The sequence below is a fragment of the Sceloporus occidentalis genome, unplaced genomic scaffold (genome assembly GCF_023333645.1).
Source record: "Sceloporus occidentalis isolate IW3139 unplaced genomic scaffold, rSceOcc1.0.p SCAF_4, whole genome shotgun sequence".
NCBI classification, from domain to species: domain Eukaryota; kingdom Metazoa; phylum Chordata; class Lepidosauria; order Squamata; family Phrynosomatidae; genus Sceloporus; species Sceloporus occidentalis.
The window spans coordinates 77,575,265-77,591,074 of record NW_028316984.1 but is presented as its reverse complement, the minus strand read 5'-3'; the positions used below and the strand labels follow the sequence as shown (position 1 = coordinate 77,591,074).

Genomic DNA, 15,810 nt, shown 5'->3' with positions numbered 1-15,810 from the left:
TGTTCAACAACAGAAGCTGCTGATAAGGCTGTACTGAGTATCTGGGTACTCTGCACTCATGCACACACATGTATGTGTGTGCCTTTTCTGATTTAGTGTGAGCATAAACTAATAAAGTATATCTAGAAGTGAATACTCAAAAATCGTAATTGGTAAGATAGAAAGATCTCCTTTATTAATGAACCCCAACAATATTTATTCAGATACAGGAGTTGTGAACTCAAAATACTCAGAAGAAAAACAAGTTAATATTGCATTATTCTCATAAGAAATACTGCAACTCATTACCGGTAAACATATTGCAAAGCAAAACAGCTTGAAAAAGGGGAGAAGGGAAAAAAGGAAAGAAAGTAAAGTTGATCAAAATGGAATTAAGTTTTTTTGTTTTGTCTGAACTATTAAGTCCTCGCAAGCACAGCTCGATTCTGCAGATCACTTCCCAAACTTGTGTAGAAATCATAACCCGATTGGATTTATTTCCATAAGAGCCCAGAGAGGTGCAACATTTACATGCTACAATTATCATGTAGCAACTGCTCCAGCCTTCTGCCACAGTTTTTCAGCTCCACCTCACTTCAGGCGTTAACGGGATGAAAAAGTCTTCCCCCTGGCAAAAAATAGAGAAATCATACATAAGGGTAGTTCTGGCACATTGCAGCCACACATCATATCCTGAAGTCTGAGCTCTACATACTACATACTTGTAGCTCTTAGAGCACAATTTCCACATGTCCCATCTCTACAACTTTGTTTTGGTGTTGTCATGACAAAACCCAATCACTCCCCTCATGTACATCAGCTGAACCCAGAGCTACTCTCAAGTATAGCTACTTAGTGTGCATTTTGATTGTTGATCCATACTGGGCCCCACATTCCACTATCCAGCTCCAAAATTCACTTGAGGTTTGCTTGGCTTGAGTGCTTAATGCCACCAAATCACCACTCTAGGTCTGCACTCTCGATCTGACCTTAACACACTTTCCCCCTTAAGGTGCTTAGCTTAAGCTTTCCAGGCCCATAAAACCGTTCTTGCACTCCTTGCCCAGTATGTTCACATAGACCCACTGCCCACATGAAGCAACCACTGCTCACATTCCGTCTACATCCATTTTCAATGGAGTCAAGCATAAACCCTTGGCTTATCACAAGTGTAGCTTCAAAGAGACCTCAACTTGGACATGCAGCCAACTTCATATGGCTGTGGGCCTCTGTGGCATATCTGTGACATGGAAGATTTTTTAATGACTATGACCTTGTGTTTTCTAACTTCTAAAACAAGTGAAATAAACACACTTCAACTCTTTCTTCTACCTGTCATCTTGCTCTACATCTGTCCATTTTGCTCTCCACATGGGCCCACTTTTTGCCATTTCGCACTACACCATAGCCTCACCATTTCCTTAGTGTCCTTCCCATTCCCATCTGGCAAAATTTATGTCTGTTTTTAGGAACACTGTACATGAAAAGTTGGTATATTAAATCATTCTTTCTGTAAATCTCAATGGTAAAATAACACTTGCAAATTGTATCTTAGCATTTGTGGAGCAAGATTTACCTATTTTGCCTAGCATAATCTAGTATTGGTTGAAATTATGAACCCCCATGCTTGAGTCAAACTCTGGAATTTGACCATTGGCGAAATCTTATTTTCTAGGACTGTTTCCAGATCATTACAGAATAAAACAAATGGAATAGGTAGGTCTAATTGTTTGTGTCATAAGAAAAATTAAGAGCAGAAAGTAAAGAAAGTATCTCAGTTTGTTCTTATGAAGAGGTCACACACTCAATAACCACAGGAAACAGAGTTATGCTCATTTGAGGATAAATGTATTTTCATACAATTGCCAAAGGCTGCCTAAGAAAGAAATTGAGCTTCTGTGAAGGAAACCAGATGCCTTTTTAAAGGAGGTTACATATACTGAAAGCTGGATAAGGCAGACATCCTGTAATTCTTAAGAGCTAGTCACAAGGCATTCACAGCTGTGCTTGCAGCTCTCACAGCAGGAGCCTTTTTGGAATAACCCAACTCTCCATCCCCTCCAGAAACTGGAGACCAATGTTCAGACTTGTTATATTTATTTTAGCCGCTCCACTTAACTGCCAGGACACAGTATCTTATCAGATTATCAAGATCAGTCTGGTACATTATGAATATCCACATCAGTTCAATTATTTTCCTCTTCCCAGTAGGGCACTGATCCATGCTAGAAGAGCATTTAGCAATATATATAAGCTCCATAGCCTTTTCTGACCAGAGTATCTATTTTTACCTATTTTTCCATAAAACTTTAATCTGCAGTGACTAGTTTCCTCCTCCTATTCAGGGCACAGAAAACATAACACTCTTCATATCCATACAGTTCTGATTTCTCTATGTTGCACTTCACAAGACTGACAGTAAGTTGACATTGGCCTGATACAGATAGCACGGAAATGCTGTCCTAAGGCCAAAACTAGAGCTGGGGAGCGTGCAGCAACCACACACTCCGTGTGTGACTGCCACGGGAATGAAGCCAGGGAAAAAGGGGCCAGGTGGTCCCTTTCTCCCATGGCTGCACCTGTCAGGGTGTCCGGGGGCATGCAGCCACAAAGAAACCCCTTTTCCAGGTCATGCGGAAGTGGCATTTTGCCACTTCTCCATGGCTTGGAAACTGTCAGATCGGGGCTGCAGGGGCTGCTGGTATGGCTGCCCTGGCCCCAATCCTCTGCGGAAAGGAGCAGGTGCAGGCTGCCCTAAAGGGGCGGTCTGTACCGCACTATAGATATCAAAATATTCAACTTGCTAAAGCAAGAACAGCCTTCAGTTTGAGTTCATATGAGCTTGTCTGATAAGCCTAAAACTGGGAGCAGTTGAAAGAATAGGAAGGATGTAGGTATGCATCCTCACTCAAATTATACATGCTACATTAAATTGTTTCAATTTGTCCAGACTGTTTTAATCTGTTCATCATTATTCAGTACATTATCAACTTCAGGCAACTATTTACAGAAACAGGGCCACATCTGATGGTTAAGGACAAAGAGAAAATGTAATTGTTGAATGAGACCGTTCAATGTGTACATGCAAAAGAAATCATAATGGAAGTATGTTATGTCACTTGACTCCTACTCCCCAAACAATTTCACTCAGTGAGTTCATGTGGATACTGAAAAGCATGGTGATAAAATGCAATCCTCTGAAACACTGGAATCAATAATGCCTATAGGAAATGGTAATAGTTTTTCAATGCCAACTTCTAAAAGCATCATACATGGTAGAGGCAGAACAACTGCAAAGCAGGGCCCATCACTTCCATCCCTCCAAATAGACTAAGAGGATTATTTTGGTTGATGGCTTCAAAAGCTACTGAGACACCCAGGAAAATTAGCAGGATCACAACTTCCCTTCCCTAATGTCAAGTTGCTAACAAAGCCAACCAAGGCTTTGTCTCTTGTCTGAACCCCAACTAGAAGCTAATCTGAAACTGAGGCAATTCTGTTTCATCTATGGGATAAATACAGAGCCCTCCTTCATACTTGCTCATTAAAGTTAGCATTAAACCTTACCAAATGATGAGTGCATTAATTCACCAACTGATAAACGGCACAAACTAATGTTTTGGGCAAAGAGAGAAGTATCAGGCATTGTTAAAAACATCACAGTTTTACTATCAGTGCTGTATTTCAAAGTTATTAGGTTTATTTTGGAAAGAGTTCTCTTAGAACAACCAGTGTTGTGTGTCTTCTCAATTTAGACAAGAGTATCAGGTTTATATGAGTTCTTCTGTATTCTCTAGGCCTGTGTTATCTGCAGTGATGAGCAAGGCAGCTCATGATGAGCAGCAAAGAGAAAAAACTGTATTTTTGACACTTACGTGATTGTTTTCATTTCCTTCTTCTCTGCATCTGGCCGGGCACGATTCAGTACTTTGAGGAAGTCTGATGTTTTTGCTCTCATGCGCGTGTGAATGTAAGCCTGCATTTTTATTTTTATTTTTTAGGAAAAAAGAACACAAAAAAGCAGTTTAAGGGATCTGTCTTACTACTTTGAAATTCAAACTTCAACCACCCCCTTTTCAGTGCTGTTTTGAAGCAGGATAATGGAATTACCTAGACAGGAATCATAATCAGCCTCTCTTTATCATTGCACTGTAAGGTTATATTCATACAGTTTCTTGTTTTGCACAATTTGATGTACCAAATTGTTGAAGCTGCTGGTGCAGCCCAAACTCCATTTTATAACTTGCTATTATATATTAGCAATTTTAATGCACAGAGATTTGAGTCAAAATATTTACTTGAAGAGGTACAAACTTCTATAAAACTATTTAACTAAAGTCTATTCTGTCCCTCTTCCTGGTCAACCAAACATACCATATATACTTGACTATAAGTCAACCTTATACATAAGTTGAGGGCAAGTTTTTGGGCCAAACTTCTGGATTTTTATATGACAGGTCAAGGGTAAAACTTAGGCACATGTAATGAAGGATGTAAAGGATGAAGTAAAGGAAAACAATGCCAAAGAACCTACAAAATTCCAGCATACATTACTATTTGTGCACATACTTAAGGCTGGATGACTGAGAGAGTAGAATGGGGTCAGTGCTTCCAGGGCAGATTAAACTCTTGCCTTTCACCGTGTGTGTGTTAAAATACAGTACTTACATTGACCCATGGATAAGGCAGCTCAGTTTTTTGGGGTCAATTTTTAACCTAAATTTCAAGACTTATACATGAGTATATACAGTAATTCTCTGGCAATAAGACAGTGAGCACTAGAAAAACAACACCCAGAAATGTTACTTCCCAGAGGTATGGTAGGCATAATGATGACAGCCAGAAATCAAAAAGAAGGAACATAAAGCCTTCTTCGAGTAAAGCAGGAACGGGCTCACAAAATCCAAACCAGATCTGACTGGACAAGCACTTCCAATTTTGATTTTTTGCATTTTCAGGGTATGTTGGGCTTTTAATAATAATAATAATAATAATATTTATTTATTTGTATACCGCCCTCTGGCAAACCAATCCGGGCGGTTAACAACAGTAAAATATAAAATATGACAATTAAAAACACTTTATCCCTCCCCCCCTTAAGACAGCATTAAACAGTATAACATATTAAAACACAATATCAATGCATAAAAACAACAATTAAAAACTAAACTAAAAACCCTGATATCCCTCTGTTGATCCTCAACCATCACTAAGATGGGGCCACGGGAGGAATGAGGGAATCAGGGAACCTGGGCCGGGATGGTTAATCTGGAAAGGCCTGCCGGAAGAGATCTGTCTTCACCGCTTTTTTAAAGCTGTCTAATGATGTTATCTGACAGATCTCATCCGGCAGGTCGTTCCAGAGTTTGGGGGCGACAGCAGAGAACGCCCTCTGGGAGGTCGCCACTAGCCTAGATTTTAGAAGCTGCAGTAAGTTCCTCCCAGAGGAGCGGAGAGCGCGGGGAGGATTGTACAGGAGGAGGCGGTCCCTAAAATAGCTTGGACCCAAGCTATTTAGGGCTTTAAAGGTGATAACCAACACCTTGTACTGTGCCCGGAAGCTGATACGCAGCCAGTGGAGGGACCTCAAAACCGGAGTAATGTGGTCCCTCCTAGATGTTCCTGAGACAAGCCTGGCTGCCATATTTTGAACCAGCTGTAATTTCCGAGTCAAGTACAGGGGTAGCCCCATGTAGAGTGCATTACAGAAGTCAAGGTGTGAGGTTACCAGCGCGTGCACAACCGTCTCAAGATCCCTTACTTCCAGAAAAGGGCGCAGCTGGCGTATCAGCCGAAGCTGATAACAGGCACTCCTGACCATCGCATTTACCTGATTTGTCATCAGGAGCGACAAGTCAAGGAGCACCCCCAGACTGCGAACACAGTCGCTGGAGGAGAGTTTTGTCCTCTTAATGTCTCCTAGAAGTCTCAAAAAGTGGGGCACACTGTGCCAGGATGCCTTGGAATTTTTGGAAGGCATACTTTGTGATACAAATATACAGTGGGCCCTTGGTAGCTGCTGGAGTTTGGTTCCAGTACTTCCGATGGATACCCAAATCTGTGGATGCCCAAGTCCTATTAAATACAATGGCACAGTAAATGGTGTTTCTTATATAAAACTGAAAAACCAAGGTTTGCTTTACGGAATTTATATTTTTTGAGTATTTTCAAGCTGTGGATGCATGAATCCATGGATAAAGAATCCGTGCATACAGAGAGCTGACTGTAATATACCTACTCTTTGCCATTTGTACACAAGGGGTTTCCTGGATGAAACAGATTATCTAGGTCCATTTCAATCTGACTTCAGACCTGGCTATGGCACAGAGACAGCTTTGGTTGCCTTGGTGCATGAAACTGGACAGGGGGAATGTGTCCCTGTTAGTCCTGCTAGATCTCTCAGCGGCTTTTGATATCATCGACCATAGTATCCTTCTGGGCCGCCTTTCTGGGATGGGACTTGGGGACACTGCTATGCAGTGGTTCCAGTCTTTCTAGGAGGGGCGGACCCACAAGGTGTTGTTGGGGGACTCCTGTTCATCTCCTTGGCTGCTTGCCTGTAGGGATCCACAGGTTTCTGTGTTGTACCCCACATTATTTAACATCTACATGAAACCGCTGGGAAAGGTCATCCAGAGTTTGGAGTGTGGTGTCGTCCATATGTGGATGACACCCAACTCTATCTCTCCTTTCCTGCTGACTCCAAGGAAGCTGTCTCTGTGTCTGTTGTCAGTAATCGACTGGATGAGGGCAAACAAATTGAAGCTTAATCCAAACAAGACAAAGGTGCTCCTGGTCAGTCGTAAGGCAGAACAGGGAATTGGGGCTTTGTCTGTGCTGGATGGGGTTACACTTCCCCTGAAATCTCAGATTCACAGCTTGGGTGTGCTCCTGGACTCCACTCTGAGCCTGGATGCCCAGGTTTCAGCAGTGGACTGAAGTGCATTTGCACAGTTAAAATTAGTGTGCCAGCTGCCCTCACTCCTTAAGATCTGGCTACGGTGACACATGCCTTGATTACATCCCTTACATTTGGACTACTGTAACACACTTTATGTGGGGCTGCCTTTGGAAACTGTTCAGAAACTTCAGCAGTTTCAAAACACCATACATCCTTTCCATACAAAATTTATTCTGGTTATCTCCTGCTTTATTTCATCTTATAATTTATGATGGGGGGATGTTGCTGCTATGTTTATACAACTAAGAATTAAAAATCCTTGCTAGTCTACTACAAATCATAGATCCACCATCTGTTCACCACCACTTAGTACTACCCTTTCTGTACCTTGGAACATTTGATGTGATAGTGCAGGTAGTCCCGGAATGTGTGAATCAAATTGATGGTGTTGTCCCTGGCAGCAGCATTGGTATGGCGGGGGAACAGCACTGCAAAGAGAACATAACAGAATAGGTTCATTCTTTAAGTTATATGTACTAGATCAACAGCATTTGCAGTATTCACATAATGGTATGTGCACAGAAAAAAATGGAATTTTTCTCTGTGTTGCACACCATGGTTAAGCTTGTCTGAATGTGATGCCTTCAGAACCTTGACCATGCAAGTATAGTCTCTTTTTAATTCTAATAGAGGTACTGTGGCCCATCATAATGAGCTGCCATATTGGAATAGATCTAAGGCACAGGTAGTCCAGCATTCTTCTCCCACAATGCCCAACAAGGTGCCTATGGGAAGTCTGTAAACGAGACACAAATGTAATAACATCCTTTTACTTGTGCTGCCCAGCAACTGGCACTGAAATCCACATAGCCTGCAAGCGTAGAAACAGGCTATAGCCATCATGATTAGTAGCTACTGACAATTATTCTCCATGAATGTCTAATGACCTCTCAAGGATGTCCAAATTGATGGCAATTGCCACACCCTGTGGTAGCAAATTCTATAGCTAAAAGAATGTGATGTGCTAAATACTTTCCTTTATCTGGCCTGAATCTCCCATTAGCTATTTGCCTACTTTACTCATTGGCTGCTGGTGACAGTGAATAGTCTGCATATCTGGAAGATCTATGAAGGACCTTCCCTCTGAAGATGCCAGCCACAGATACTGGCAAAATGTCAGGAATAAACTCTTCTAGAACAAGGCCACATAGCCCAATAAACTCACAAAAAACTATAGACATAGTGGTTTCTTGCATAAAGATCTATTATACAGCCTTTCATTATCTAGGAACAGAATTGTTATTACTTATCCAAATCCAAAAAAGTACAAAATAGCCACAAAAAAAAAAAGTCTTCACAAAAATTTGCAAAGAGGGCATTTAATACTTATTTTATCTATCTCAAAATACTCTGATGAAATGCCCCTCAATAGCAGACTTCATTTCCTTTTTCTATCACCAAAATGCATCACAAGTCTTGGCAAAGGCTCCTCTATAACATGATCTGTTAAAATAGCCCCTGGGAAAAGATAATTATCCGGATGGAGTTTCTCATCCTATTGTCACAGTGGAAAGACAGTTGGGCTTATTAGTGTTCCATAGCCAAGTGCTGCCCAATGACAAAGCTTTCAGGAACTAAGCAGACTGGCTTGGCAAAAATTTCCATACAGTTTTCCAAGAATGGAGGCTTGTTGGTTTGGTGAGAAGCTGTAATGACAGGTAGTTGGCTTTGGCAATGAAGAGAAAATGTCTGTACCTTAAAGTACAGGGCAGGGATGGACACCTGTAAAGGGAGTGGGGGCCAATATTCATTTGTGTTCACATTGGGCTGTACTGGCGTGCCTGACACAGCTGTTTTCAGCCCCCCCCCCCAAACACACACTTTTCAAGAGAGATGGGACACTTGTAGTAAGGAAAATCTCTGCATTTGGGAGGAGGGGAATTTTGGATGAAAAAATCAACCAAATTAAAATTTAAGATGTCTGGAGGATCTGGGGGCTCCAAGTGTCACATGCAGCCAATGGACTACCGTATATACTTGACTATAAGTTGACCTCATGTATAAGTCGAGGACAGGTTTTCGGGCCAAAATTATGGATTTTGATATGACCCCTGGATAAGTTGAGGGTAAAACTTAGGGGCATGTAACAAAGGGTGGAAAGGATAATGCAAAGAAAAATGATGCTAAAGAACTTGTCTGTGTTCATCCTAAAGGATGGATGGATGAGAGAATAGAGGGGAGCCATGCTTATTTTTGATGTTTCCAGGATGGACCAAGCCCTTGCCTTTTATTCAGAGAAAGGGGATGGCTCCTTCATATATATATATATATATATATATATATATATATATATATATTTAACTCTTATATATATAAAGTACAGTACTTACATTGACCTGTGGATAAGTCGACCCAGGTTTTTTGGGTCAATTTTTTGACTAAAATTTCTAGACTTATACATGAGTATATACAGTATACTTTCTACACCAGCTGCGTAAGGTTTGGGGAAAGGTGTGGAGCAACAACTGTTAACTTGCATGTTTTAAGGTCTACCTTTGAGATTTAGTTAGACCTTAAAACATGCAGACACCACCACCACCCCCCCCCGCGTAAGGGAAATTCCACGTACTCAAGCTCCATTAAAGCCAATGGGGTTCTTACTCGCAGAAGCCCAGAAGTGTAGGGCTACCAAAAGGCAGCAACAGACTGACAGACGGCATGGCTGCCCTGGCCGCCCCCACTGCCTCACAGCAGTAGGTTCTGCAACAGGCTGGCCTGCTGGTCAGGTCCGTGGGGCAAAAGCCTGCACACCAGCAGCATTGAACCCTGGTCTCCAGAGTCATAGTCCAACACTCAGACCACTACACCATGCTGCCTCATCTTTCCATGTACTACCTGTAAAATAATTGCAGGGTTTTTGTTGTTCTTGTGTGTCTTCATGTTATTTCTGACTTATGGTGAACCTGAGGCAAACTTATCATGGGGCTTTCTTGGCAAGTTTCTTCAGAGAGGGTTTGCCATTATCATCCTCTGAGGCTGAGAGTTTGTGACTTGCTCAGGGTCACCTACTTAGCTGCAAATTGTACATACCCTGGTATACATCACCTAATATGTTTGCAGTCCCTCCCTCCCAACACTTTCTTATCCCCCCCCCTCCATCCTTCTCATAACTCAGAGATGGAAAGAATTTTTAAAGCAGCATATAAATTTAAAAAACCCAATGCTATTACCATTGTTCAGTTTTGTAGCTATTATTATAGAAAGACATAGAGTGCAAATTGCTGAAGTATATTTATCTTCTGGAGTGAGATGTGCTTTTACAACTGACTCACCTATAAATAAGGAAGGGGCTGCCAGGGGGGTGAGGGGGTAGGAGCCCAATGGCATGGGGGGCATAAGGAGGTGGGGTTTTTTTGTACATTTATATTTGTAAATGTTGTAAATTTATATTATTGTTTTTAGCTTTTATTTTGTAATGTGTTACATTTTCCTTGAATGTCCTACATTTTGTGGTACCCTGTCCACCATTCTGGTTATGACATCTGGTCACCCTGGTCAAGGCCTTCTCCCAAGAAGAGCAGGGAGGAGGAGAATGGAATTAATATTAATTATTATTATTTAGTATTCATCAATTAGTAATTAATAATATTTAGTAATTTAATAATGATTAATTTTTACAATCTATCTGTGGCCTGAAGAAGTTTAGCTGATTTTAATTTTAGCCCCCTACCTATGGCCAAGTTGTGCAGGTCTGTTCTAGAGGCAAACAGCTTTCATTTTGTCTAGTCATCAGACTCTTACCCAGCTGAAAATGCCACCCACTTACCAAAGGTGATGTATCCAATGTTATCGCCTACTGCTGCATCTGTATCTTTTAGCTCCAAGGGGGGCTCCCTGTGGCTGAAGAGCACCTGAGGGGCTGTGTGGCTGGCACGGCGACCCTCCTTGAACTCCTGAGATAAAAGACAGTAAATGTTTATTAATCAGAAACCTAGTAGGAAGCATTCTCTCCCTGAACCTCTTTTTCCATTCTCAGAAATGTAAATTGACAATGCTAAGTTCCACCTGTCTACCTACCACAATGGCTACAACTTCTGAGCTTCAATCATGTTTCATCCTGGAATCAAAACCGTCTGAAACTGTCAACTTCCAAGAATTTTCCCCTTAAAAAATATATCTACTTTTTAACAAGTTTGTGCTAAGACCGATTTGAGTGACTAATTACTGAAATTAACCAAATTTTCTGCATGCATCTCCATCAAGATGAAGATAAAGGAGCATGGTAGTGCTCTATCTGAAACAAGATGTAGAAACTATAACTGGGCCAAGAAAGAGCAGCAGAGATCTGTATTCCAAAGGATTGTTTTTGCTCTTAGGTGCTTTAAAGAGATATAGTTCACTGCCAAGACCATTTCTTTTATAAGTATACAGCACTGTTTCAACCAATGCTTGGTTGAATCCTGATTGGAGTAGTGGAACAGGTATATACTGGGTAGAGACCTAATGTGGTGTAGTGGTTCAAGTGCTGGACTCTGGGAGCCCAAGATTTGACTCTCCATTGCGCCATGGAAAACCACTTGTTGACTTTGGGTAAGTCTGCTCTCAAACGTAAGGACCAGTGCAATTCTTTTTTGACTAAATGTATATAGGACTATGGGTATATGTTCTATTGCTGAATCCTTCAGTTCTCAACATGGCCTTTGACTTAACATAGAAAACACACACAACAGAACTAATCATCTAGTTAATAGCAGTTTGATACAGGAAGAACAGCTGTGTGAATCTAATGTGAAATATGCCATATTTCACATTAGATATGTATTAGGGATATGTAAACTAATGTTACTCAACAGGAACTCATGTGGCTTTGAGGAAACAACTATTTAACTTAGTATATGCTTCAGAGAGCAGAGTACATGCAGAACCAACAGCAGGATTAATTACTGTTGCATTCTATGTGCAAGTTTTCTTGCTTCCACTTTTAGACCACTCCATCCAGTTATACATCATGTTTCCACTCAAATCTTCTGCCCTAACCACTTGGTTTATTTATTTTAGTACTTATTAAAGTATAATGGTATAATGGTTTAAGTGTGGGACCAACTCTATAAGACCAGTGTTTAAATCTCTGCTGGGCTGTGGGAACTTACTGGGTAAGTCTTTGGGTAAGTCCTTCTCTCTCGGCAAACCCCCTCTGAATAAATCTTGCCAAGAAAATGACATGATAAATAAGGACACCATAAGACAGAAAGGACTTGAAGGCAAAACAATTGATTAAAGTATATATACATCCCACTCTATATCAAAAGATCTCAGGGCACCCAATAGAATTTTTTAAAAGATCTACTGAGTGCAAATATGTATAGTAATATTTGTATCAGCAAATTGAATTTCCAAAGGCACCACAGTGCCAATCTTACTGTGGGAAGGGCAAAAGCGCAATGGTATTCCTGATATAAATGTGCTAATTACTATCCCTCAGAAGTCTACAGAATCTGAAGTATCATACCTGCATGAATACTTTTCCAATCACTACGTCGTCATCATCCTTAAATACCGTGCTGAAAACAACGGTGACACGGTCCTTCTTTGATTCAACATACCTAAAAAGGAGATGAAAAGAATACTATTTATGAATCTAAAATCTTTTGTAATACAGAGAATCTACTAGGATTTTAACAACAAGGGTCGTTCATCAACTATTTAACTGTCCTTATGATTCTGCTCACCAGCTTATTTTATGGGGCTGATGCAGAAAACATAGCATCTCTCTTCTCTCTGACCTCACTTGACACCTACCAAAATGCAGAATGGCTTTACAGTTTGCCATAAGTTCTTGACTATCTACAGCATGATACATGCAATATCTTTCCCCACATCAAGGATGTCTGTGCACATGTAATGATTGTTACCCTCCAAAAACCTTTAATAGTGTAGAGCGTCTTCCAAACTGTGGGGCAAGCTGACATATATGAATGATGCAATCCATCTTCAGATGTTTTATACAGACTGGCCCATAACTCTCCCAAGAAACATTCAAGTCTTATCCTGATTTCCTTAAAGCATCAAGTACATGCAAGTTGAGTTCAGTAACATCATTTATTAATATATATTCTTATGAGAAGTCCAGCTGATACGTATCTGGAGAAATCTAGTGTGTGCTGCACTGACCTGCACTGTGCATTTGTAAAACAGTCTGTAAGCACAAGTATCAGCACTTACCTAGGGGCAAGCAAACATATCTTGCTACTCACCCACCTAAACACAGATGAGACTGTGGGTGACAAACTGTGCACTGATGAACACAATGTTTTGGACTATTCTAAATTGCAGGGTTGGGAAACAGTTTCAAGATATGGGAGATGAAAGTCCAGTTATTTCTTACATAGTCTCATCATCCCGGTAGTGGATGACTGCTCTCTTCTCCCCATCCTTTCCTTCCTCTTGGAACTTGAAATATTTCTCAAAGACTGAGGCAAAGCAGTTGCGTTTGAGCATGCCTGCTTGGTGTACAATGGAGTCTTTGGCAGAAGGAAGGTTCTCCAAGTCATACAGCAAAGAAACATTGTAACCTACAACAGATGAACAATGCAATAATCACAATTTTCCCTTCTCTGGTGAAATTTACAATTGTGAAGAAAGCAATACACTGCAACTGCATGCACATGGCAGAAATAATTATTTTATTTATTTTATTTACTTGTATCTCACCTTTCTCCCAATATAGGGACTCAAATAATCCACGCTGACACCACTTTAACTGCCATGGATCAATGCCATGGAATCTTGGGAATTGTAGTTTTGTGAGACATTTAACTTTCTCTGTCAGAGAACTCTGGTACCACAATTAACTACAATTTCCAGAATTTCATAGCACTGAGCAATGGCTGGATTATTTCTGCAATGCAGATGCAGACTACTATAACTCATAGGTTATTTCTTTCCAACTCTTCAATGGCGCCACATTGAAATAAAACTATGCTCCATTAAGCATGCCTTTCTCCTCCACACAAGGCAATTTTTTGTTCCATTCCTCAACACCAAGTGAAACTATTCCCGCCGATGTTCTGTAACAAATGAGTGGGAAGCAGTACTGTCACAGGTAACCATGGTTTTCCAGAGCTTTTGAGAGCCTGTCAGTCTTATTACACAGAACAAAAGATCTCTAAACTACAGAAGCGGGGGTATGTTTGGGGGTGGATCCAGAATCATAGCCTTCACTGCTCAGAAATACAGCTCTGATGTTCTCAGCCTCCCTGTGGAACACTGAAGGGGGCTGTGTGCTTATTTTAAGATATAGCACTGTGACAAGGAGATCCCAACCATGAGCTAGCTTGAGAACATACAGTAATTTATTTTATAAAAAGCAAGGAATAATTACATTGGAACAGCAAATTGAATAAGTATGAAGACACAAATTACATGAAGGCTTACCAGATTCTGGAGTTACCAAGTAATTTCCGTATACTCTCTTCAACAACTAGGGAAAAGACAAAAAGCTGTGAGCTTTGACATGATTTTCATGCCCTTCACAAATACACTGCTCTTAAAAATTCTAGCCCTTGTGTAAGTTATTTCTACTCAGCAAAGCAGTTCACCACTGGCCCCAAAATTATTCTCTGCCACTTTGACATGCAACTGCAAGAAAAGATCTATGAGAAAATATATGCTGCTTGGTGAAGTACCACAGTAGGGCAGGACCATTATGTTCTCCAAGCCCACATTTCTCTTTATGCTCTCCCAGCATGGCCAATGGTAAGTGACTGTGGAGCTGTCGTCCAAAACATCTGGAAGAGAATTGCTATTTTTTTCCATTTTTTAACCATGCTAGGCATGAAAAATGCCTGGGTCAGATATGAGGCATATTTACCATAAATGTTCCCATGTCTACCAGACTGGAGCCAAACCACTGCTGTTCTGAATAGTTAGACAGCTGTTAAATGGCAAGCAGTGGGAGGAGGATTTTAAAAAATTAAAGAAGAGAAGCCATTCTGAGAAGATGGATGAGACTGTTAAGAGTTACAATACTGTAAAATGCACTTTCGTACAGCAACAGCAGAAGACACTACCTGCTTCATAATCATGGCCACTATACCATATGCTTGATGTGAGTCTGATTTCTTTCCACCTTTTATTTTGCTGCTTTGAAATCCAAAAAAGATGTAACTAGACATTATCTGCAAAAGTGCATCTTTAAACACCAATGGCAATGTTATTTATGAGAAAGAGTTTTGAACAGAGTGACTGAGTGGAAAAACACCTTCCTTTCTCCCACTCTTTGGTCTTCCCTTTTCAATGCCACCCGACCCAACCCTGTTCCAAGCATGTTAGCCAAATTAACCCCTACTCCACTCTTGGTAGGTGGGAAGAGGTTTGGAACAAAGAAGCAGGCAAAGTGTTAGTACCCTTTTTGACACACATGCTTCTGTTCAGATATTAAAAAGAATCCCCAGAAAGCTTTCCCATGAACAAAAAATGAGAAAATACACACTACATACACCCCATGATCTATGGGGCATTTTAAGGCCTTGGTTCGTCTCAGATGGCCACTGTAAATAATTCAAGCAGTTTTATGAAATGCTTTCTATCCAGTCCCATATTGGTTGCAGCATCTGCTCTTCCTAAGCAAGGCAGCATGAACCCTCTCAAATTATGCAACATATGAAAACCATTTCAGGAACTGAGTCACACTTTCTGCTGAGAGATTCAACCACAACGCACAGAAAGGACTGCTTTTTCTACCATAAATGGTTCTTTTCAAAAGATATACTGTCTAACATGAACCAAACTTGCCACTTCTCACATCAGCTGCAGACACTAATTAAGCATTTGCAGACTACAAACAGATTCAAGCAGAACTATTATGGGGAGGGGGGGGGGAATTTTGAAAGCTCTCAGTGTTTTCCCCCAAATCCTCCCAAACAGACTCT

The 15,810-nt window shown here is 40.8% G+C and overlaps 1 protein-coding gene across 1 annotated transcript in view; it reads right to left on the bottom strand.

Moving 5' to 3' along the window:
• Window positions 1–153: 153 nt before the first annotated feature.
• The window catches only part of LOC149314017 (actin-related protein 2/3 complex subunit 2), a 38,838-nt gene continuing 23,181 nt past the window's right edge, over window positions 154–15,810 (bottom strand). Inside the window, exons 4-10 of the mRNA XM_089520365.1 lie at window positions 14,315–14,360; window positions 13,266–13,452; window positions 12,390–12,483; window positions 10,707–10,833; window positions 7,268–7,368; window positions 3,855–3,955; window positions 154–607 (exon numbers count right to left, since the gene is read on the bottom strand). Of these exons, the coding sequence (XP_089376491.1) occupies window positions 583–607; window positions 3,855–3,955; window positions 7,268–7,368; window positions 10,707–10,833; window positions 12,390–12,483; window positions 13,266–13,452; window positions 14,315–14,360 (681 nt within the window). The 3' untranslated portion in view covers window positions 154–582. The remainder of the gene's footprint in view (window positions 608–3,854; window positions 3,956–7,267; window positions 7,369–10,706; window positions 10,834–12,389; window positions 12,484–13,265; window positions 13,453–14,314; window positions 14,361–15,810) is intronic.